Source organism: Rhinolophus sinicus, chromosome 8 (genome assembly GCF_057876585.1).
Source record: "Rhinolophus sinicus isolate RSI-liver-muscle chromosome 8, RSI-T2T, whole genome shotgun sequence".
In the NCBI taxonomy this organism is placed as follows: Eukaryota; Metazoa; Chordata; class Mammalia; order Chiroptera; family Rhinolophidae; genus Rhinolophus; species Rhinolophus sinicus.
In genome coordinates this window covers 2,466,008-2,490,190 of record NC_142508.1, presented here as the reverse complement: position 1 = coordinate 2,490,190, position 24,183 = coordinate 2,466,008, and the positions used below count along the sequence as shown (strand labels likewise).

The 24,183-nt window shown below is 49.2% G+C and overlaps 1 protein-coding gene across 2 annotated transcripts in view; it reads left to right on the top strand.

The window, feature by feature from the left end:
• DPP6 (dipeptidyl peptidase like 6) overlaps positions 1-24,183 on the top strand; it is a 578,081-nt gene that overhangs the window by 65,272 nt on the left and 488,626 nt on the right. The window contains exon 1 of one of the 2 annotated variants that reach the window (XM_019742502.3): positions 1,276-1,820. The exons of the other annotated variant lie outside the window; for it this stretch is intronic. Coding sequence (XP_019598061.1) covers positions 1,770-1,820 — 51 coding nt within the window. The 5' untranslated portion in view covers positions 1,276-1,769. Of the gene's footprint in view, positions 1-1,275; positions 1,821-24,183 lie in introns of those variants that run through there. 2 annotated transcript variants of the gene reach the window in all.

Genomic DNA, 24,183 nt, shown 5'->3' with positions numbered 1-24,183 from the left:
TTTGTGAATGTAAAAAAATAGAAAGGCGACTCAAACCCTCCCAGCTTTTCGTGCCCACCACTGTCCCTATGGCGAGGGTTTTCTCTCTCTCTCTCTCTCTCTCTCTCTCTCTCTCTCTCTCTCTCTCTCTCTCTCTCTCTCTCTCACACACACACACACACACACACACACACACACGTGAGTTCAAGCCTGTTGGCGTCCATGCTGGTTGGAACGGCTCCCAATCCTGGTTTAGGGGCGGCCTGGCCCCCGGTGGAGCAACGCGGCGGCGTGGGGAGACCTCCCCTGCCGGCTCTTGCACCCGCCTGGGTTGCTCAGCATTAGAATTGGACCATCCTCTGCGTGCGCGCTCTCGGAAGCGCGCGTCCGTGTGTGATTGCAGGAGAGACCCCGCGGTTGTGACTTATTAATCCCAGGAGCGCCCAGGGGTGGCGATCGGGGAACCCAGAGCTCGGTCGTTGGGCCACCGGTGGCTTGGGGTGGAGGTTGTGTTGGGGAAGCGGAATGATCTGGGCGTGGGGAACGCACCGTGGTTCCGGGGCCTTGCAGACCCCATGGCGCCTCCCTCGGCTGTAGGAAGCAGATGGGATCAGGGCCGTAGAAACAAAGGCTGGCGCCGAGGCCCTGTGGGAAGTGGAGCCTGGGGAGCCAGGTGTGTGGCTGGGGGCGGCGGTGCCAGCCGCGCGGAGCTGTCCAGCGCGGTGCCGGGGCCGTGCCGCTGCCGGCAGCAGAATCAGGTGCAGACCCGGGCGCAACCATGGAGACGCAACGTGTGTCCCTTAGTAACCCGAGACAACATGATTTCTCAGCTGCCATGCCTGCCGGCCCTCGGCTTTCCCCCTCAGCTTCCCCACTCTCGCGGCCGCAGCGCCCCGCGCGCCTGGCGCGCCCCCTGCCTCTGCCTGCCTCCCCCTCCCGTCTGGCAGCGTGGCCAGGAGGGAGTCACAGCCCATCCAATTCACCCCAGGGCAGGAGGCGGCGGCTCCATCACCGCAGAAATCACGGTGTGCGTGTTTGTAAAAACCCAGCGTGCGTGCCCGCCCCGTGCCGTGGGCCCCACCGGGAGGGCGCGGCTGCCTCGGAGCCGATGTTTGCGGAAGGTCTCCCAGCTCTGCCCAGTTTGGGCCAAACCTCCATGCAGCCTGAGCCTTCCTGGTCCAGCCCAGTCCAAGCAAAGCACCCAGGGTGTACACACACGCGCAGACGACGACACACACACACACACACACACACACACGCCCCTCCCCGCCCACACGCCCCTGGCGTCACGGCGGCCCCGCCGGGGCCCCCGCCCTTAGGGACAAGTGCAGCGACTGCTGCACCCCGCGCTGCCAGCCGGAGAAGCCCCCAGCCGGCCGAGCCGCCACTGTGCCCGAGTGCGCCGAGCGCGCGTCGTGCTGCTGTCGCCGCTGAGCGCTGAGGGCGAGCCGCCGGACACGCAGGCTGTGTGAGCGGGTCGCTGCGTGTCTTCCTCCCCGGCTCAGCTCCCGCTTTTGTTTAAAGCAGCAGCAACCCCGCAGTGTCCTCTTTGGCTTTTATTTTCCTTCCTCGGCGGCGGCCAAAGGAGTTGATTGCTATTGTGACCTGCCTGGGAGAGGAGAGGGCAGGGCGGGCGCAGGTGGGCAAGCGGAAAACCAGGAAGGATTTTCTCCTCAAGAGCCAACTCCGCCCAGTCGCTGGCGGGTCCAGTCTCTACTTGGATCACCACCGAGACGATGGATTAAGTTACTCTTTCCTGGGCCGAGAGTCGGGTTCAGATTTGGGGCAAAATGAAGGAAAAAGCGATGATTAAGACGGCTAAGATGCAGGGGAACGTGATGGTGAGTGCGGGTGGGCGAGCCTTGGGGGTGGGTGGGCCACCGCAGGGAACGATGATGGGGGTGCGGGGTGGGGGGGCTGTTCTCTCGAGTCCTGAACCTCCCGGGGCGGCTGCCATCCGTGCTGCATGCAGCAGCGCCTCCCCCAGTTCCCAGCCGAACCCGCCTTTGGCTTTAGGGTGCAGAGGACCAGGTGTTTATTTGCAAATCGCAACTTTGCTGCTTCCCGGTCCCTCAGCTTTGGGCATGTGGCTGGTGTGGGCGAGGGGTCCGGGCTGTGCGCGGTGAGGAAGGGGCCCTGTCCGAGCTCCCAGCAGACCCCCAGGGCTGTGCTGGGGGAAACACGGAGGGAGGAGGTCTTCGTGGCCACGCCACGGAAGGGCCAAGGGGCCTGATGCCTGCGCGGGCCTTGGGCTGCGAGTCCCAGGAGCCGAGACCTGTTGGGGTCAGCGGAGCCTTCGGTGCGCGCGGCGCGTGCGGGTCCTCTGCTCTGATGCTGCCCCCGCGGCCCTGGCCGCCCCCCGGGTTTGAAAAAGATGATTCTCGGAAGGGTGGCCGTGCCAGGGAGCGGGATCGTGGCAGGTGGTCCCGCGGGATTACTGGGCGCCTGGAAACACCTCTGGCCCGCGGGAGGCGCCGGGCTGCAGGCCCAGGGATACTCAGCACCGACAACTTTGCTAACTCAGAATCCCGGCGCCCAGCCTCGCCAGCGAGCCCACCCCTCGCCTGCCCCCGGGACCTGGCCGCCTTTGGCGCTCCTGCTGTCCGGTTTCCCTGGCGTGGGGAGGAGGGGTCAGGGTGCTGGCACCTCCTGGTGAGGACGCCGAGGTTGCCATCTTGTTCTGTTGAAATTATGCGTGTGCCTGTGCGTGTCTGTTTGGGTGATGTCTTAACCCTCGCGGTGTTGGTGTCGGATGGGTAGGGGGAGGGTCTGTGTTTTCATGTTGCTCCCGGGTACTTTTTTGTAACCGAAGGACGGCAGATGGGGATTGCCCCGTTACTTTTGAAGGTGCAGCTGGAAGTGCAGGAATTCTTTCGGGTTCAAGGTCTGGAGTTGTTTACGAGGTGGGTTGGGTCCACGTGATGAGGGTGGGGGAGTGGTGTGTGTGCGACAACCCAGTCAGTGATCCATTTTGAGGTCTGGCTTTAAACAAAAAGAGCCAAGAAATGAAAAATGGATTGGACTTGAGCAAATACTCAGCCGGCTTAACCACACCCACAGCAAGACACCTGTTGCCTAGTGGAAGGAAGAGCACAGCTGCTCAGAACCTGGCTTCTGGCCTGAGGTGGGCATGTTCCATTCACCACAGCCCTTAAGGTCGCAGTAACTGTGTGGAGGGGGTTATTCTGCAGGGCCCTCACTCCCCACACCACATGCCCCTCGTTCAGGGCCTGTCGTCAGCCTGTGGGTTCTCCCGCTGGCTGACCTAATTGTTTGTTTGTGAAAATACACATTTCCTGAATTTCCCCACTCCCTTTTTAGCCATGGTGTTGTTCAGCATAATTTGTTGTATAAACAGGGCAGAACCGTGTGTGGAGTGATGTTTTCCGATGACTTTCCCACCCACCCCATAATTCCTCTTTTATGTTATGCCTGGCAGTGTGGTATTAAAACCTCCACATGTAGGACTGAGGCAGAAGGAAGGGTTGGATTTAATTATACTGATGAGAGTAATAATGACACATTACGGATTTGTTACCTAAATCTGTCGTCAAATATGTTTCCTCTCACATCTTAGATGCTCGGTTATGACAAAGCAACGTCTTTATTACCAACTTTACGGTACTCCCTCCCCCACCCCCTCTGCCTTTACTTACGAAAATGAAGACTGAAAGGAATGCGTGTGGCATTTCTCACTCATACCCTGTATCAGGATGGTCCACGGTGCCCACTGCACAGCCTCCTCTGTGCCTGCTGTTAGTAAGTGTAATTAGAGCACGTTGAGCTGCGCCTAGAGAATTCAACAGCAACTGGTCATACTTTTAGGATCACCCGATGGCCTAACAGGAAGTTGAGGCACAGGCTTACTCAACTTTGAAGTATTCTATCAGTTCTTAGATTGATAATCGTTACTCTGTAGTCTGCTTTGTACCTCCAACGAAATCCACATAGCTTTAATTGAATGGTCGTTCTGCACCGAAATCGTTATTTTGGGATTTACCCATCACTAATTTTTCATCAGTTGTTGGGAAAGCCTCTAGCCAATCACAGCGTCTCTTGGATTAGGTGCTGGCAAACTCTTTGCACTCACAGCTTCACTGCAACTCCAGTGATATTTTCCATCCGAGATGGGGACAGGGTCATTCACCTGGGTTCCCGACGGCTGAGTGGCTGCACGTGCGTCTGCTGTGAAACGTGGCAGAATGTGTTACCTTATCCAGCATCGGTGCGTCCACTGACCCAGAGACACGGAGACACAAACCACAGCTCAGGGCAGAGCGCTGGGGCCCTTTGGGCTGTCTAGACTCACATTTGAGGTGAGATGTTTAAAAGAGTGACACTTGGTAGTGCCTGGGGTAACAGAAGGGCCACATGCTGTGACAGCCGTGCACGTAAACTGCTCTGTAATCCAGTCTCGTCCATTTGTGTTCACATTGTGTGACCATCCTGGCTCTGCCATGGGCCCCTTACAAGATCTGTGGCCTTAGCAGCCCGAGTGCCTTGGCCATACTCCATTGTGCAATTGAAAGGGAATTTTTATAAAAGACAGTCAGTGTTTTATTCCTCACACACTGCTTTGGACACTTAGTTCTGACGAACAATGAGATGATTAAGAGAAAGCAAACTTAGTGGTACACTGTCTGCTCTGCTTTTAGGCTTAATGAGTGAAAGGAACGACCTCGGTGGGAGCAGTTCACAAGCTGTATTTTACTTCTTGAGAAGAGTCTGTGTCATAAACTTTACTTTGAACATGGTGAGAACCACCAGTCTGTGCCTGCCACATTCTGTCTGCAGTTTCATAAACTGAGAAAGACAGAAATTTTTCCATTTTCTCAGAAAAAGAATTTTTTAAAATTAACTGTATTTTCATCAAATCTTTGGAAATGCATGGGAGGTGACTTGCACATTTTCTCAGTCTTCCTTGATCACTAACGCGTTGACATCCTAACTTAACCACTGTTTACGTTGAAAGGGCTGTTTCACAGAGGCGTAGCCTCTCGCAATAGGCTGTCGGGCAATGGGAAACTTTCTTATCCTAATCAGGTCCCCTCCTCTGTCCGTATGAGCTTTCCCCAGACATTTAGTTGCTTAATGGAGGCTAAGTAATGGTTGGTTAAAGAAACGAAAGTCTTGGGGACCATCCTATGCCCATGGGACAGTCTCCCCCTTCCTTGGTGTGTGTGGGGGGCTCCACAAGTAGCTGGTGAGTGAATGATGCAGTCAGAGGCGGCTCAGGAAACAGACATGGAGGCTCGGAGGTCTGCAGGCCGCAGGGACACCTGAACGTCTCCTGGTTGCTTGATGTTGGGTCTACATTAAAGAAAATGTGGGGATTTCCTGGACAGGGCATGCTGAGGTTTTTTCCTTCTGGTCGCTGGAACTGACTTGAGGTCTTTGGTCACTGATTGGATGTATCCGCCATATTAGGAGCCTAGGATCTTTTCAGATCTGGTCTTCCCCTTCCTGTGTTGGGTAAAAAACCCCGCTGAAAGGAAGAGGCTGTTTTCTGGGTTTGGAGACCTTCAGTGCTTCCGTTAGATGACACAGGATGGCTTTCTGACATTGACGCCTGACTTGCATAAAGCCCAGGTGAGCAGGGGAGGCTCTCTGAGGTTCTTTCTCTTTGAGGTTTTCCGACAAGGTGTGGGGTTGTGTGGGCCACAAGCCTCCTGGTATGGAGCTCTGCTGGGGAGCAGAACGGACATTCGTGAGGTGACTTTTAGGGGTGCAGCTTGTAGTGATGTGTGGGGGGTGCCTGGAAACACGGCTCCTGCTGCCTTGTACTGGTTGGCACCGGGTGCCACGAAAGCACGGTGCTGCTTCTCAGTGCGCATTATAGCATGTATTTGGGGAGGAATGTACCTTCTTGAAATGGGATCCAAAAATTACTTCTTAGGTCACAGGTTATTGAGGTATCGCTGTGCGTGCCATGTTGGGGTAACAATGTTGATATTTCTCTACTTCCTAGTTGTTCCCCAGCCCTTCATAAAATCAACCCTATAATTGGTCCCCATCTCATGCCTGAAGCCTGGGGGCCTCTCCCTCACCTCTCTCACAAGATTTCCAGGATTGGGGCAATTTTCAATTAAATGCCAATGAGAGATACCCAGAATTGCTAGAATTTGCAGGATGAAGTTCCCAACGCTAGAAAGGGGTGGTCAGCCATTTATAAAATGTCTCAACTGACACTTTGGTGAATAGGGCTGTTCTGTTTTCCCAGAGTCCCTTGCGAGTCCCGAGTCGTGGATCATAGGTTGTTGCTGCTGAGACGTGAAAGTACCCTAAGTTGGCCTTTTCTGTACCAAAGTCACTCCCCACTTTCTATGACCTGTCCTGGTCACTAAACACATTACTCCAAAGTAGTTCATCATTTGGACTTTGGACGCCCTGCGTGATTCCTAAGAGGTGTGGTGCATTTGGAAATATTAGCATCTTTTGTTCACCCCCCGCCAGGAGTTGTGCATAGTGAGGGCCCAGGTGGACGACTGTTATGTGAACGGACAGAGGTTCGTCTCTGTGCACTGACTGTGCTTTAGTGAGAAAGGTCCAGGATTTCAGCTGCACGTTCCTCGTTTTTGAAGAACTCCTTCAAATTCGAATGTATCAGATGCGTGTAGGAGAGAACTCCATGGATGGAGTGTTTCCCACTTACACGATTACAGTGCAGTTGAAGCTGGAGCTCACTTTAGGGGTTTTATACGTAGTTTTTTCCAACACCATCAAGCAATTGTCCGACACCAGCTGGGTGTCCTACGATTCAGCTCGGTTCCAACAGCAGAGGTTCTGTCAGATCCCACAGGTTAGGGGCTCTGACCCTCAAAACTGCCCCCATTTCAGACGTCAGTGTGAAGTCCCGCTGCTCTGTGCTGCTGACAGATTGGCGGGAAGCAGAGGTACCCGCGACCCCTGCTCAGGTTCGATTGACGGCTCCCAGAGCTTGGGAAGCTACTCACTTGGTTACTGGCTCATTACAGAGGATATTAAAGGATCCAAATGAACAGCCAGATGGAGAGATACTTAGGGCGAGGTCCAGGAGGGTCCCAAATGCAGGAGCCAGTTTTATTTGATTAATCTGACTAACAGGGCCACATGTTAGAACTCAAGCAGGAGAGAATCCCAGCCCTTTAGGACACGTGTGTATACTGAGCTGAGAACAGAGTGGGCCGGCACCCATCGGAATCCCCCTTTGTCACTGTGCATCCTGTGAGGATGGCGGAAGGGTTCCATTCGAAAGGGAGAAGGTCTGAAACCCCACCTGGGAAAATAGGTCAGCAAAGGCTGGACGATAGAATGATCAGGGAGGTTTTGAGACACGCGGGGCCATCACGTGATCCTCTGGGCAGGCAGAGTTGAGGCTTGTTTTTAAATAAACATTGTCATCAATACCTGAGGAAATAGTCATACCCTTTATAAGGAGCCCTTTGGTTGGTGGAAAGGCGCAGCCAAGTGGAGGAAGCAGAAAGTATGGAAGGAGAGGTAGACATCACAGAATAAAAAGACGTGAAGTGAAACAGGAGGGAGAGACAAGGAAATAGAGTCGACCAGGGGACACGCTGAGGGAACGTGCTGTGTCTTTACTGCGAGTTTCTCAGCTCATGTGTAGACTGCAGGTGGGGAAACCAGATGCTGGGAGGAAGTCAGTGGTCTCCCTCTCCTGTGTCTTCGCACCCAGAGAGGAACAATTCTTTGACTGTAGGATCCTCTGTCATTTGTCTGTGACCCACCTGAAAATACATTTCAAACCAAGTGGAACTAGTAGAAACAAGGAGGGTAAAAGAGAGCGTAGTTTCTGGACCAGCAGGAGACGTTCTGGAATTTGCCACCAGCGTGGGGTGGTCTCTGCAGGAGGCCCTGGACCTCTGTTTCCTCACGTGTAAGATCAGGAAATTTGGAAAGACTGGTTATTCCGAAGTCCCTTTCAACACCCTCTCCCCAGCCTTGGTCGGCTTATGACGGTGTCTTCATCATTGACCCCAGGACATGCTTGAGAAGCAACCTTCCGCGCCAGCGCACAGATTTGGCTGACGTTGTGATCTTTCTGCCCTGACTTCTGTGGCATTTCCCAGACCACCAGTCTGCCTTGCAGTGCGTCACTGTTAATAGGCAAAGAAAAGAGATGGTGAGGTCACAGAACCTGGAGCTGTCATGCCAAAGGCCCTGGTGACCCAGGCAGAACTGTGTGTGTGCGTGCGCACGCCCAACACGCATGTGCGATCACACTTCTCAGCGGTAAAATGCATGCATCGCCGATGAGCATAGCTGTGGGTCCTTGGAGAGCTGCTGTGGCACAACCACTCTGACTGCTTACCTTCCTTAGTTATTAAAAACCTGTAACACACTGTAATATAACCGTGTGCCAAGGGTGTTCTCGTTTCCAGTAGGAGTTACTCACTGGTGGGAAGGAAAGAAATTGCTGGCCAGCCAGCCGGCCATGAGACCCAGTTGACAATGGACCCGTGGCTGGATAGGGTGGGGTTGGGCCAGACCGTGCGGAGAAGCGGGGGGGTTGACCCCATTTTCGTCACCCTGATGGTGTTTGAAAAGTACGATTTTCCTCTCTCTCTTTTTTTTTTCACCCTACTAGGCTAAAGCCTCTTTTAGGCAACACATAATTTTACTTCAAATAATTCTTATTTAGTTATATATAAAAACATGTAGGAAAATCTCTACCCACGGGAACCCAACCATGAACTTGAATAAATTAGATTGACAATCTCGTACGAGTCCAACACTTGAAGCTAAAATGGAAGTTTTAGGGGACATCCTTGCCAGCATATCCATTCAGCTCAGTTTCCTACATCTTCTAGAATATTCTATCTTTTTGGGAAATGAGAATTAATGATCTTCAAGGCAAACTTCTTTGATCGTTACACAAAGGGCTGATGGACTAGCTTCTCTGCTCAGGCAGAAGAAAAGGGCACATAAAAGTTATCTATAATCCTCTGTAACAGAAAACCAAAGATTTCCTGGTTAAATACTTGTTTTCCAGAATGAAATCCTGAGCAAACTTTTTATACGAGGATTTTTTTTTGCTATCCTTCTTCCTATGACTGTAAATTGCGCATATATTTTTAAGATTCTACACCCTTTCATTTCAAAACCGAACTATATTTATAACTTATGGTTTGCATTGCGCCTTTACAGATCACACAGTAATTTCCCATGGCCTATTTTATTATATTAGAAGAACTCATTGTGAAGGCAGGACAAATATTAGTTCTCTCTACGATGGAAAGAGTTAAGCCTTGGAGAGAGGGCTCTGCAGGGGAGCGAGGAGCTCAGCTGGCCATCCGTTTCCGGGCCACGTTCCTCCTAGTCTAGGCCATGGCCTTCCAGAAATTCTCTTTTCCAGTCACAACTGGAAGGAAACAAAGAGCCTGGAACATGGAGGGGAATCGAAAGAGGCCTAGAACAATACCTCTTTGTACGCTGTATCCACGTAGGGCTTCTAGCTTTTTCTGGTTGACCAGAGTTTACAGGCCACTGCATCATCATTTTCCCTGTGTCTGGTGTTGGGTGTCCTTTTCCATGTCTGTGTTGCAGTTCACAACGCTCAGAGACACTCCAAAATGTATTTTGCATGTTCCGGTGAATGTGCGGTGCCACTGTGGTAGGTGGACGTACCCCACTTCCCCCTGTGGAGCGAAGTCAGGGCCCTTAGAGGTCCAAGGGGCCGTGACGTTCAGAATGCCTTCACCCACCAGGGCTCCGTGTGTTCCCATCTCAAAGATATACCTGCTGCTTTGGGCAGCTACCAGTGAGCGGATGGAGAGCGATGGCCTCCAGGAGCTGGGTGGCCTGGGAACGTGCGAGAAAGGTCATGGCAAGGTCAGAGCATTAGAAGCTAGAACGGGTCTGTCAGGAAGTTGAGACAGTGGGAAACACGAACGGAGCCTTTGAGAACTTCTGATCCCCGACCCTGGAGAGAAGGACAGAAGCCTCGCTCAGCTGTGGGCATCACAGGCCTTCCAGGAAGAGCAGAGGTGGCCGGGAGACAGAGGCTATGTGAAAACACAAGTGATAAAAGCTGCCCTGGTTTCCACTAGCATCCGAGGTCCTGCCTGACTTACGTGCCATCTGTGTTGTCACAGTCACGTCTGAGACTGCCATCGCATCTCTTGGGCTTTGCTGATTTGTATCTAAATTCTACTCAGAGGTCCTTCACTCTAATAATGTAGTTGTTGTTTGCGCTCTGATGACTTGGCATTACAAAATCTTCCCGATGAGTCACAACGTGTAAGGAGGGACAGAGAGAAAAACGGAGGCCCTGGGCTTCCCTTCAGATTCAGAAGTACAGCTGCACAGGCGTTCCCAGGTGAGCGGAAGCAAACACCTTCTACAGCCGCTGCTTCCCCCTCTGCCTCCCCTTCCTTCCTTTGGGTCCCCTAAACCGGATTTTTGCTCTTACCTGAGGTTGTGAAGTGCCACCTTTGTTTTTACAGTGGGAGACTGCACTCCGTGGTCGCTCGGGGAGCTGAGCCCAGCTCCCAGAACAGGCCTGCACCGCCCACCTCACCATCCTGCCATAATCTCAGCCTAAGAGAAATAATTGCTTAACACTCATGAGAGTCCGGAGCTGGCTGACCAAGCCATGTGACAGACGGGTCTTATCCCTTACCCACATTGTGTTTGTTTGCTTGTTCTGTTTTCTCCTGAATGATGTTTTCCTCTGAAACTATAAGTTTGGGTCCATAAGCCTGCTGGCGAGGGAGTGACCAAAGAGTCACTGGTTTCTGGGAAGTAAAGGAGGCCGAGTTGGTCAACTTGGTGAGACCAAGGTAGCACGTGCCGTTTTCACAGGTAGACTTACTTTAAAATTGATTGCCTTCGTCTCGGATTTTGAATGTCATTCCAGTTCTCCGAGAGCCTTGCAAGTAGCTGCTTTGTGCAACGCAGCAGGTCAGCCTCATTTGACCTCTCGCTTGCTGGGCTTCTGAGAAGTGTGTTATGCGCAGAGCGTGTAAGCTTTAGTTCACACCGAGGGTGCTGCACTCATCAGTGGACAGTGACTCTGTGTGAGTGGGTGTGAGTGCACACGGGGAGGTACGTCCGCCCACATGGACATGAATGTTAGGAGGCTGGACTCGGTGTCCCTCTCATTATGGTGGTGTAAGACCGTCCGTTAGAATCTAACTGTGAACGTAAAACAAACACCAGAATTAGCCTGACGTAATTCTGAAGATAAACTAGTCGTCCCTCCTCTGAAATACATTCCGGAGAACCGTTCTCAAAGTGTGGCACCTAGATTGGCAACACCTCTGTCACTGAGAACCTTAGAAATGCACATTCTCAGCCTGCCCCCCAGACCTGCCAAGCTGGAAACTTGGAGGGGACACCCACGTCTGTACCTGAAGAAGTGATTCTGGTGTGTCTTAAAATTTAGCTCCAAATTTACCAGTGTTCAAACTAACCGTGTTGAAGGGCTAGTGTTTTCTTTTTTTAAAATGTTTATTCCATCATGGATCGGTACTTTTATAAAATATAGTAAAAATGAAATAATTACAAAATAAAAGATGTACAGCATACACCCCAGGTTTTGTATTATTAGACCCAAAGATACCAAGTTACTCCGTCACCTTGCTATCGACCTTTCTACATGGCACACTCTCACTTTCTGCACTTCTGTCTTAGAGAACCAGGGACCAGCAGTGTGACCTTGGGCTCTGGCCTGAGACCACACGCAGAGTCGCCCTGGGTTGGCCCCTCAGGAACCTCCCTCACTGGTGGGTAGCTCAGCCTGTTACAAGTGAAAGCGCCTGGTGTGGACATGCAATTAAAACAAAATCTTTTCCCAGCCCAGAAAACCTGCCACAAAATCAGAAGAGAAAGCAGCCACTTTTATTGTTGAACAAGCATGAAACCACACTGCAAAGACAGAAGGAAACCTCACTCTTTTGGGGAGCGAGGGGCATATAACCAGTTATCTAAGGGAGGTTGAAGCCTGGTAACAAGTCAGGCTCATCTCTCCCCAGGGAATGGGGTGGGGGTGGGGCCTTCTCTTTCTTGGTGGTCACTTTCCAAAGACATGGCGCCCAGGTCCTTGACGAAACACCTCTGAGTTGTGAGGCTGGCCTGAGATTTTTTTAGCCATTAAAAAGACTGACATACAAACAAGTTTTGAAAAGGCCAGAGAAAGAAATTCTGAAAGAAATTTCCAAAGAGAGAATTTTCAACGGGGAGAATTAAGCCTCTTAGTTTTAATTTGTATTTGCCCCTACACCCCCCCACCCCCAGTTTTTTTCCTTTTCAGCTTTATTTATAGCATGCTTTTTGGTAGCAAGCAAGCCTGTGAGTTATGACTCCAAAATGAAGGTACTTTATTGGTGTAACCATTTTGTTTTATATTTGATTCAGGATGGAGTGCCGACATGGGTAGAATTTGGGTCAAAGAGATGGTTTTCCTCTTGGAGATGGGCTATTCGAAAGAATTGGGTAGTATCCCACTTTTCTCTAAAGTTTTTATTTTTGAGCCATGATTATTTAAAATGACTCATTTTTTTAGACCTCTAGGGAACGTTAATTGCTCCCGAGAAGAGTCATCTGAAGCCGGCCACAAAGGCTTTTCTTCCTTCTTCAATAAAGGCGGTAAAGTCAAAATGCTCTTATGCAGATTTTCAATTCCTGGTTCCATTAACAGTGCTAATGACAGTGAATGCATCCCAAGGCTTCTGTAAGATCCAGAATGTTCCCAGGGCTCAGCAGTGTTTCAGGACCACCCTGCAAATAGATGAAAGGTGGAATTGTTCCGCAAGCCGAGTTCCTTGAATACAATTCAGGATGAATTGCAGGGCTGAGGCAGTGCAGTGCAGAGGCCCCGAGGATGCAGCTGAAAACCCTCTCTTCCCATATCACCACCTCGGGGGAGTTACAACATCTGAGATGAATGGTCACGGCCTTAAGTGAGAAGGAGAAATGGTCCTTCGGAAAGCAAAGAGAGGAAGGGGAGGAGAGGGCCATCACAAGCAAAGACCCGCCCTCTTGATGAGGATAATGTCACACTTCCGCCAGGACCAGCTGGAATGACTGCAGGCAATGCCATCGCTTAGCTGGTTTCTGCCTTCAGCCTTCAGCTCCAATCATGTGAGACAGGGGCCGATGCTTCTCTACTGACCGAGGGACCTCTTCCTGCAGAGCCTTTGAAGAATGAAGATTCAGACTCTTTGCAGATAGCTTTACGTAGGTTAGATCAAGTTCTGAAGAGTCGTATTCTAGAAGCTTCTGACTACCTCAACCTACAATAAATCTTTCTTCCTTTCCTTTTTGAACTCCGTAATATTAAACACAAATGAGGACAGAAGGGAGGAAATCTCGCTTCGTCAGGTAGCCAAGTGTCCAGCCTACTCCACAGGTGTTTTCACGATACGCAGTGACTAGTCGTCAGGTAAGAGGCCTTTACAGCACTGCTTGTCACACCGTTTGTCCTGACTTTACCTGGTAATTGGGTGGCCATCCGTGGCAGGGTGTTGGCTTTATCCAGCGGAAAAGCACTCTCGAGTCTGTGGACAGGAGGTAGTTTTCCATGTCGGAGGAACTCTCTCTCTGGACGTTTGCATTTCAAAAAGATGGTTCCCAGGTTCCTGGAAGAGGCCTTCCTGGGTCAGAAAGCTGACAAAAGGCCTATCTAGCCTTCAAAAGGACACATTTCAGAGATGAAAAAGTTTTCTAAGGTAAATGCTGTAAGAAGAAGGGGAGGAGAGAAACCTTTTCGCTTATTTTCAACCAGGAGAATCACACCTCTTATTTTATTTTTTTAAATGCATATGGGACCTTAAAGCCAGAACATTCAAAAGAGTAACCTGTCCAACAGCCGGCAAAACCACAGACACTCACCTAGCGTGAATGGAGCCAGGTTTAGAGGCTGAGGGCTTGCGATGTCAGCATGATTCAGGCCAAACAGGCTCAGGTGACTGACTGCGAAGGACGCCCGTGCTGCATGGAACCATTCCTTCTTCCAAGAATCTAAGAGTGAGAAACACACTCAACAGAGCCTCCGGTCCTGGACCGTGTGGGGGAGGGGCTGTCCGGGGCGGCGACGGAGGCAGTCACAGACCTTCTTATTCAGGAGTCCTTCTGCAGCCAGCCTTCCGAGCGCAGGGATTTATTCATGTGGCAGTGAGGCAGCGCTTGCATGCTGCATCTCACTCAATTCCCATAACAGCCCTGGAGGGAGCTCATATTATCTCCGTTTATCAAATGAGGCTCAAAGTCGATCAGTTGGAAAATTGCCTGTGGTCACAGTAGTAGGTAGAAGCCAGTGTCCAGCTCAGATGTCGGCCACCAGCTTGCTTTTCAGACACAGGTCAGATTCCTTCACTGCCGTGTTTCCCCGAAAATAAGACCTAGCGGAACAAACAGCTCTAATGCGTCTTTTGGAGCAAAAATTAATATAAGACCCTGTTTTATTTTACTATAAGACCGGGTATAATATAATAATATAATATAATATAATATAATATAATATAATATAATATAATATAATATAATATAATATAATATAATATAATGTAATATAATATAATACCAGGTCTTGTCTTAATTTTTGCTCCAAAAAATGCATTAGAGCTGATTGTCCAGCTAGGTCTTATTTTTGTGTAAACAGGTAATGGGCATCTCACCTTACCAGGATAAGACCCACATTCTTCCCTGGACACTACCTGGTTGCTGCAAATGGCTGCAAGCTCACCTGCCGCCTCCCGCCCTCCTCCAGCCCCGTCGCCTCACTGAGGTGCCAGGGCATGTCACCTCAGCCTCAGTTCCCTTCACCGGCTGTTCCTCTACCTGGAACTCTCTCCCCCTAGATGTTGGCTCCTTCTTTCTGGAATGCTTTTCCTCTAGACCTCATACAAAATCAGTCTCCAGCCTCTCTTGCAATCTTATTATTTATTTATTGGTTGGATTTACATCTCCAAATTAGAATGTGAGCTCCCCCAGTGGGGTTTTCCTTGTTCATTTCCTGCTCCCCCAGGCCTGCCAAGGAGTGGGTGCCTGTGGCATCTGGGTGGAGTGAGGTATGCAGGCCAAGGGGTGTTCAGATTGTGAATGTTTACAAAACGCTTTGGGCTGGACACCTCCCTTGTTGAAGGTTGCAGTGGGAAATCATCGCAAGGAAAAGGAAACACGAGTTGGCAAGAATTGGAGCTGAGAGGAGGGAGAGCAGTGCAGCAGTTTTCCTGTGAAAGTCCTGTGCTGACTGTCAGGTATTAACACAAAGATGTCTGTGTCAGATAGCTAACAGTGGCGACGCTATGGCACCCAGATTCGCACACCGGGGTCAAAAGAAATTCCTCTGCGTGCACAGAGCACGGAAAGAAGCACACGTCGTGGTGCATCACGGTCACCAACTCACTTGCGATGCTGTTGTGCTTTGACACCTGTTTTTAAGTACTTTTCCTGTTACGTCCCCTTCCCTTTCCATCAGGCACAGGGGAGTGTTTTCGGCGGGCTGACATCCGTTAAGCACTGATCAAGGTGATAAAGAAAATGCCACGCTGGATGCTGGGTGGCCGACCGCGCGGCAAGCCCTCAACGCTTCTCTGAGAAGCTCGGGCTCAGTGGGGATCCGGAACTTTCCCGAGGTTAAGGAACAAGCTCAGTGCTTTCATATTAGGTAACACCCTCAGGGGTGTCTGGGGTGCCACCCCGTGAACAAACTCACTATAATTCCTGCAAGAAAAGAATGTCCACACGAAGTGGAATAAATAGATGTATCAGTTGCTTCCTATCGGTTCTACTAAGTTTTACCACCAGATGAGTTCAGGTCAGAGCAGATTTGGTTCCCAAATGGTCTCAAAGGGCTTTGCGGGTTTAGAATCTGTGGCCTATATAGGCGGAAAGCATTGCGAAGTCGGGATGTATACATACTCAACTGAAGGGAACGGGTGTCGACACACAGGGTACAGATCAGCTAGGTGAGGGGACCCGTGGGGACCCAGGCAGCAAGCATTTCACGGAAAAGGTGCCCCCTGAGTTTGAGCTTTAGGTGCAGGACCCTCTGCAAAAAGTTGAAGCCTCATCAGCCTGGACCCAAATTCTTTTTCCGTCACATTTCAGCTGCCAAAATAGGTCTTTGATTTTGGTGCTTAGAAGGGTTTAAAGAGACTAAAAATTGCAGCATTTCCTACAGGGCTGTTTGTAAGAAGAAAGAAGTGGAGGTAGAGAAGTGGGTTGTTGAAAATAATAGGGTGAACTTGAAAAAGGGGAAAAAAATGAGGATTGAAATCAGGGCAATCTTCCTCGTACTGAAACTTCTCCAACCCAATATTCTCTAAGAGGTTTCACTCTCATTTTTCTTAAGGGGTAGAAAATTAAACTTCAGAAATCATATCTATATGTATTTTTGTTTTGCAGGAAGGTAGATGTGAGCTGTTAGAGTTCCACCTACCAGATAACCCCTGTCACTCCCTCATTGAGACTCTTATGAGCCGCTAGGCAGCTATGATAACTTGAGAGAACTAGTAAACCTGTGGAACAACCTGGAAAAGGCGAGTGTAAGCATCTTCAGTCTAGCTTTTGAATATCGTGGTACCTGGTGAAAACCCTGCTGTTATGTTAGCTGGCAACCCGGGCTGGAGGCCTCTTTTCTAGTAGTAACTGTTTATAAAATGTCTTCTGTGTAGAACTGTGTTTGGACGGTATGATCCATCTTCTCATCTTCAAATAATGGGTTTCGATGAAAAATGAGGTTCTTTCTAGTTCTGAAATCTCCCGTCCTTGATTTGATCCAGGATATATCACAATAACTTAAAGCAGAGGTCCATTGCTTCTTCATGTTTCTACAAACTACCTTCTAGTATTGTTGCGTCTCAGCATTGGGAAGTGTGCTGGTTAGAGACCATTTGCTGTGGTTTCCTCCTGACTGTAAAATTGCCATTTCTGACCTGAATTTCGCCCTCCCTGTACTCATGGGTTCTACAGCTGCAGGTTGGACCAGTATGTCTTACCTTCGATCACTGGTATATATTCAGGGTCTGAGGAAACCCATCACATCTTCCTCTTAGCATTCCTTTTGCAAGGGAAAAAGGCTGTTGAGTCCATCTTGGGGGCTGTCATTACATTTTACTTTTCTAGACCTTGGGAACCCTTTAAAGCTCTGCAGGGGAGGATGATGTGGTGGTGGGGGGGGGGGGGCTCCAACGTGTCCACAGAGCACAGTGAATGTTCCAATAGGTCTCTAGCTGAGTAATGATGGCAAAGCTGGTTCTGGAGGGGTTTTATTTGCAGTGCATTACCCAAATTTTCACATTTGAGAGTTATATGCTAGAAATACGGAGTTTCTTATGAATGGTAAGAAGCTAGTATATTTCTCTTGTCTGAACAGCCAGAGAGAAAAACCTGGATTTTGGTCTTCACTGAACGCGGACTTACTTGGCTAAGCCGGTTCCTGACCCAGGAAACCCCAGGTCCCCTCACGTTACCTGCCAGCTGTGTGTTTATTAGAATTGTTTCATAGGAGGGAACATTTGTAAGTTCCAGAAGTACTTTCTCCTTTCTCACCAGAATTAGATGGGGTAGGGGTGGGGGGGACAGCTTCTGGGAGGAAAGGTCTGCTTGGAGAAAAGATGTCCCCTTTCCTGTAGCTTACCAATTTTCTAATGAGTCAGCCTGGGGATCGTACATACAGTGAGGAATGTGTGCAGCCTTTGGGAAATCGCAAACCCTGGCTGTTTTAATATAGGTTGAGTCAGGCCCGTGCTGGTGACAGGTCGGTCCTCCAGTACTGTCCCCAGGGCCACAGGAAGTGCTGCCACACGTCTCCTCCCAGACAGTTAGGGTCTCTGACAGTTGTCTAAAGGCTCATGGAAGATAGATGTGAAGCACCTCCCTTCAAAGAACAAGTTTCTCAAATCTTACTTTATGGTTCATGTACCTTCCGTCGGCTATCTGTGACTTTCTAGTCTGCTAGTCTAAGAGTGGACTGAGCCCTCTGTTGGAAAACGGGACTTTGGAAAACAAACAAACAAAACACAGGACTTTGGTTTTGCCTGTTTAACATTGCCACCGTTTCAAACTGCATCAGGCTTAACTCTCTGCAAAAGTGTCAATGACTTTCATCTTTCTCCTGATGGGAACATAAAAGGAACATTTCAAAGACCTTTCCAAAGATGATTGATCCCTCAGTTTTTCTCTTGAATTGAGGTAGAATTGGTCTATACCATTATATAAGGTTCAGGTGTACAACATTGTAATTTGACATCTGTATACGCTACAAAGTGCCCACCTCCAAAAGTCTAGGACCATCTCTCACCATGGAGTGGACCCTGCACCCACTTCGCTCCCCCAACCCCCTCCCCTCCGGTAACCAGCAGTCTTTCCTCTGTGTCTATGAATTTGTTTTTGTTTTTCTTTGATCTCCTCCATCGTAGCACCCTTAGTGACAAACTTCAGAAAATTGCATATTCCTGTATGAACAGTTTCTTTGGTCATTTGTGGTGTTTTCTGTCATCCCAGAAGAGCCCTTCAAGGCTGCAGGATGTGGGTCTGGTGTATTGGTTGTGAGTTTTAAGCAAACGAGGACACATCACACCTGGCCATGGGAACTCACGAACAGAGCTGTTACGGTAACTACCGCATGTCCCATCTTTCCCCAAGCTATTGTGGCAGACAGCATTTTCTGGGAAGAACGTGGTTATAAATTATCATGTCTTACCAGACTCCACGACGCAATCTTAAGATATACTTTGACTGCTGTGGAGATTGACATTTAATTCGCAGTGAAATATCATTTTAAATTGCCTGTTTGAAGGTTTGTTCATTATTTCTTATTACAAGCTGTGGAAATAATGTGTCACTAAAGACTCCATTCCACTGAATCTCTTGTGCTGTTTTAACATGATTGAGTGTATTAATCACTTCGGCCATTTCTACGAAGGCAAGAGGAGGTCATTGCTTAAAACATCACTGAGTGACATCATCACTACCGAGCCTCATCTTCAAGAAGTTCTGAGTGGCAAAATCAGAACTAGTATGTGTCACTGGGGAAGGTCTCGTGCTGTCCCCACTGTGGGCAGCTGCAGAATTCATGGACTGGAAATAAGTTCTAAACCACAGGTGGGTTTTCTGGGTCTTACCCACGAACTGTTCATCATCGGCAGGAAAGCTGTGAGCCCGGCAGAGGGAGAAGATGCTGCACGGACACTCTGTGTCGTTCAGGTGCCAGGTGACCTGCTCTTATGTCCCTTGTCCCTCATTGGAGGATCGGGTTATGCATTTCTCTTAGCAGTTCCTCATGCAGTCTCCTGGGAAGCCGGGCATCCGTTTGCAGGATGCCTGGCTGGGCTGAAAAGACAGAGCATTAACGTAGGCTGGTTGCAATACGGCCCCCACCTCATTTCCGGCCTCAGTCACACGAGTCCTTACCCACTGTTGTCTGTACATTCAATTCCACAGCAAACAGTGTTCTCTGTCTACGCTGCACTGGTGTCGACTTTGATGAAAAGAAATCTGTTTAACATAAGGTTTCCTGATTTTTCCTGATGTCCAGAGAATTCGAAAAATGAAATACACTTTATTCAAAGAAACACAAATTCAGGTGGATGGATTGTAGAGGCCATTGATCACACCCCTTTCATTTACAAAAGGGGACTTTTGTTCCCAGGGTATTAGTCAGAGCTCTGCAGGGAAACAGAACCAATGGGACATCGAGGGACAGAGATAACTGTGTGTGTGAGATCTATGAGCTGTTGTTTCAATTTGTGGGTTGCTTGTTGGTGCAGAGTACTGTAAAGCTGGCCAGAAAACGGATAGACTTTCGAAGCTGTAGATACATCTGTCCCGAAAAATAACCACTCCGGCTGGCAGGGGAGTAACCGTATCTGGAGGTAACATGATCTTATTAATGGATGTTTGCTGCTGTGTGAGGCCAGACTTCCTACAAAATGTCTTACAGTTACAGTGACTCAGATGGGTCTCACGGAAAGTCAAGTGAGGTCACATAAAGAATGGGAAATCTGCAGATTTGCAGCGAATGGCGGAATCCTGTCCCCGGCAGGTGTAGCCAGCAAGCCGCTCTAGCCTCACTTATAATGAGCTTTCTGACAGAAGTTTGGGAGAGTAAGTGTAGACAGGTCAATGGATTAATAGTGTGTGTGTATGTGTGTATGTGTCAGTGAGTGTGTGTGTGTATGTGTGTGTCAGTGAGTGTGTGTGTATGTGTGTGTGTCAGTGAGTGTGTGTGTATATATGTATGTGTCAGTGAGTGTGTGTGTCAGTGAGTGTGTGTGTATATATGTGTGTGTGTCAGTGAGTGTGTGTGTGTCAGTGAGTGTGTGTGTATATATGTGTGTATGTGTCAGTGAGTGTGTGTGTATATATGTATGTGTCAGTGTGTGTGTGTATGTGTCAGTGAGTGTGTGTGTGTATGTGTATGTGTCAGTGAGTGTGTGTGTGTATGTGTGTGTGTCAGTGAGTGTGTGTGTATATATGTATGTGTCAGTGAGTGTGTATGTGTCAGTGAGTGTGTGTGTATATATGTATGTGTCAGTGTGTGTGTGTATGTGTCAGTGAGTGTGTGTGTGTATGTGTGTGTGTCAGTGAGTGTGTGTGTATATATGTATGTGTCAGTGAGTGTGTATGTGTCAGTGAGTGTGTGTGTATATATGTATGTGTCAGTGTGTGTGTGTATGTGTCAGTGAGTGTGTGTGTGTATGTGTATGTGTCAGTGAGTGTGTGTGTATATATGTATGTGTCAGTGTGTGTGTGTATGTGTCAGTGAGTGTGTGTGTGTATGTGTATGTGTCAGTGAGTGTGTGTGTGTATATGTGTGTGTGTCAGTGAGTGTGTGTGTGTATGTGTCAGTGAGTGTGTGTGTATATATGTGTGTATGTGTCAGTGAGTGTGTGTGTATGTGTCAGTGAGTGTGTATGTGTGTATGTGTCAGTGAGTGTGTGTGTGTGTGTGTGTGTGTACTAAGCATTTGAAATCTAACTTACAGTCCATCACACTAAGCTGAGGGCCACGCTGATACCTTCTTATGAAGTTCACCAGCCTATGGAAGACGTGTTTGTGACTCCTCCACCGTGGCAGGGAGGGGGCCGAGGGAGGAACTGTTGTGTGTCACTCTTAGGATTCTTGTGTCGTCATCAGCGAATCTCCTTAGAGCTCCAGGATGCCAGGCATGGGATACAAAGGGGCAGTGTGGACACACACTCGTCAGTAACGTGTTGCGCGTGCTATGGTGACATGTCACCCAGCTGGTTACCTCTGTGAATAAAGTTGTTGCTGGATGACTAGTGACTGCACTGGTGATTTCTCTGTGCCTTATGTCCTCCTGTGTGTCACATGGAACACGACCCTGTTTCCCTGACAATAAGACCTGGCCAGACCCTCAGCTCTAATGTGTCTTTTGGAGCAAAAATTAATATAAGACCCGGTCTTATTTTACTACAATGTAAGACTGGATCTTATTATAATATAATGTAAGACCCAGTCTTATATTAATTTTTGCTCCAAAAGATGCACTAGAGCTGATTGTCCGGCTAGGTCTTATTTTCAGGGAGACACGGTAATAGTATCACCATTTAGAGTTTTGAGGGAGTTTGAATGAATACACATTATATATATTCATATATTCATTGATGTTGATTAAAGTTGTTACTAAGCCATCTGTCTCACCCCGTGGCCACGTTTTTCTCCTCCTTAGAGAGCTTACTCAGACTCTCAGCCTTCTGGGCCCTTTTCAGGGTTTTGCTTCCTCTCTATGAATCTGCACTTTGGGCGGGTGGCTCTGAGCGTGGCCTGTGCTCTGGGCAGTGGGAGAACGATCATAGCTGTGACTGGCTGGTCTTTGATGCTGGTGAGCATGGGGAGCCTGGGGGTTGGTCTTGAGTCGTCAAGGACCCGAGGCCAAGAGCCACGGGCCCCGGGGGCAGATGCTGGAGCAAGGGAGGCTGCCTGCAGACACAGCTGCAGAGCGGATACTCTGTGGGCTGAGGGAACTGCCAGGGACCTGTTGAGAAATCAGGATCCTGGGCCTCAGGGTTTGGGGGGACGGTTTCCCTGAGCTGGTGGTGAGGCAGTCAAGTAAGATTCTGAACTTGACACTGACAATGTCTTCACCAGCTTGGCAGCACTGGTCTGGTCATCGACAGTGACTTCCAGGGCCGTGGGTCTCCCAAGGCAAGGACGGAAGCCTGCTGGCTGGCCCTGAGGTGGCCATGGACGCTGTGCAGCGGTGCTGAGGGTGGGGAGAGAAGGCGCCCAGTGACTTGAAGCTCAGAGAGAGCTCTGGCTCCCTGTGAAGGCTCGTCCACGAAGCAGCTGAATGAAGTGCTAGGTTCTGATGACGGGTGGCAGTCCAGCGTGGCGGAAGAGCTCGCCTAGCAGTGTGACCTGAGGCAGGTGCCCTAATCTTCCTGTGCCTGTGTCCCTACGAACTCAACACGCCTCTTTATTAGGGGTAATTGTATATATATTTGCTGCGTAGAGTAAGTGCCTGGTGTCTTCTAGTTGCACCATGGGTATTCCTCGTGTGACGTGATGGTGATGGCGTCTTAGTCCGCTGCCGTCCACGGGATTTCTCGGAGGTACATTTCTGGTCCCCCTACTGGCTGCTCACCACCTCCTCCTAGCATCTGCCCCTTTAAAGCCTCTCCAGCCAAACTCAGTGACCCATTCATTCAACAAAAAGTGACCAAGCCCCGAGGAAGCACCAGCCATTCTTCTTTTCTGACATTCACATCCTGATTCACAGCCACTTGGTCCCTGTGTCATCTGTTATCTGTCACTGATCATGTACATGTTTCCCGGTCCCTTCTTGCATGGAAGTCACACCGGAGCAGGAAATTGCTTAACAGATTGTTGGTGAAATTCTGTTGCATATATTGCTTGAAATCACATTTGTATCCTAATAGGAAACAAAAAGACAGCCTAGAACAGCAGACGCCCAACTTTGTGTAAGAAAATGGCTGGACGAGGCAGGGGAAACGGTGCTTTGGATCCAGCAGGGGGAGGAGGGCGCCAGCCTTTGTCACCCAGCAGGGGTTTTGAGGACAGTGTTTGGGAAGATGGGCGAGTTCTACTTAGGTTCAAATGTCTGACGTGGAGAAGTGTGATGGATGTTGATAGGTGATTGTTATTTGATCAAAGAACGCATGAAGGGTACAAAAGTCAACTACACAGTTTTCCTCCTCCATCTTTTCCTTGGCTACGATGCCAAGACCTGAGAATATGTCTTTGTTATAGAAATTGGTTGTTCCATGGACAGGGTTGGAGAAATCATTTGCTGTTTAGAATTTCTCCTTACGTGGCCTCCCACCAAATATACAGGTAGCTGTTCCCAGGTCCACTGGAAAAATACAAATTTTTAAAAGTGGTATTTGTCATAAAAATGTTTCCTGGGTATGTGTTTTCACTTGATAAGAAAAATTCATGTGTTTTACTCAAAACTCTTGGTTGCAAAAAATGCTCATTGTAAGAAATTCCAAAGTAAAATTATACCTGAAGTCTGTCCTGCTGCTGTAGTTCTCCTGTGGTCTCCTGAGGGCACCTGCACATGTCCGTAGGTGGTGGAGCATTTGCATGTCCCGAGTGAGACCGTGAATTCTGCTTCGGTTATATTCATTATAGCATCCACCGGCAATATGGGGTGCCTTCGAGACGTGGCCAGCTAAGTAACTGCACGCGTGAGCAAGAACCTCATGTTACCTTCAGGTTCTTATGTTCTGACACATGCTCATTGTGGACGGATGAGTTAGAAAATATGGAGAACAGAGAGAGAAAAAGCCACAAACCTGTAATCCTACCACCCGGGGAAGAGCATATTGTGCCATAGTGTACGTTCCTCCCAGGATTTCTCTCCGTCTCTCTGTCCCTTTCTCTCTCTCCATACACATGCGCGCGTGTGCACACACACACCGTGTTTCCCTGAAAATAAGAGCTAGCTGGACCATCAGCTCTAATACGTCTTTTGGAGCAAACATTAATATAAGATCCAGTCTTATATAATATGATATGATATAATACCTATACCTATACATATATATATATATATACACCTGAGTAGAAGAGTATCCCTGACAGACAAGCCTGGTGGGTGCGTCCACATGGGGGTGGAGGGGCAGTTAGAGCAGGGACCCTAAGCAGGGAGGTGGCTGGCATGTTAAAAGTCAGCAGGTGAACAGGAGGGAAAGCGAGAGGTGCAGGTAGGAGAGGCCGAGAAAGACCAAGGGGCAGTGACCCGGACCTCACGGCTATGGAAAAACGTTGACT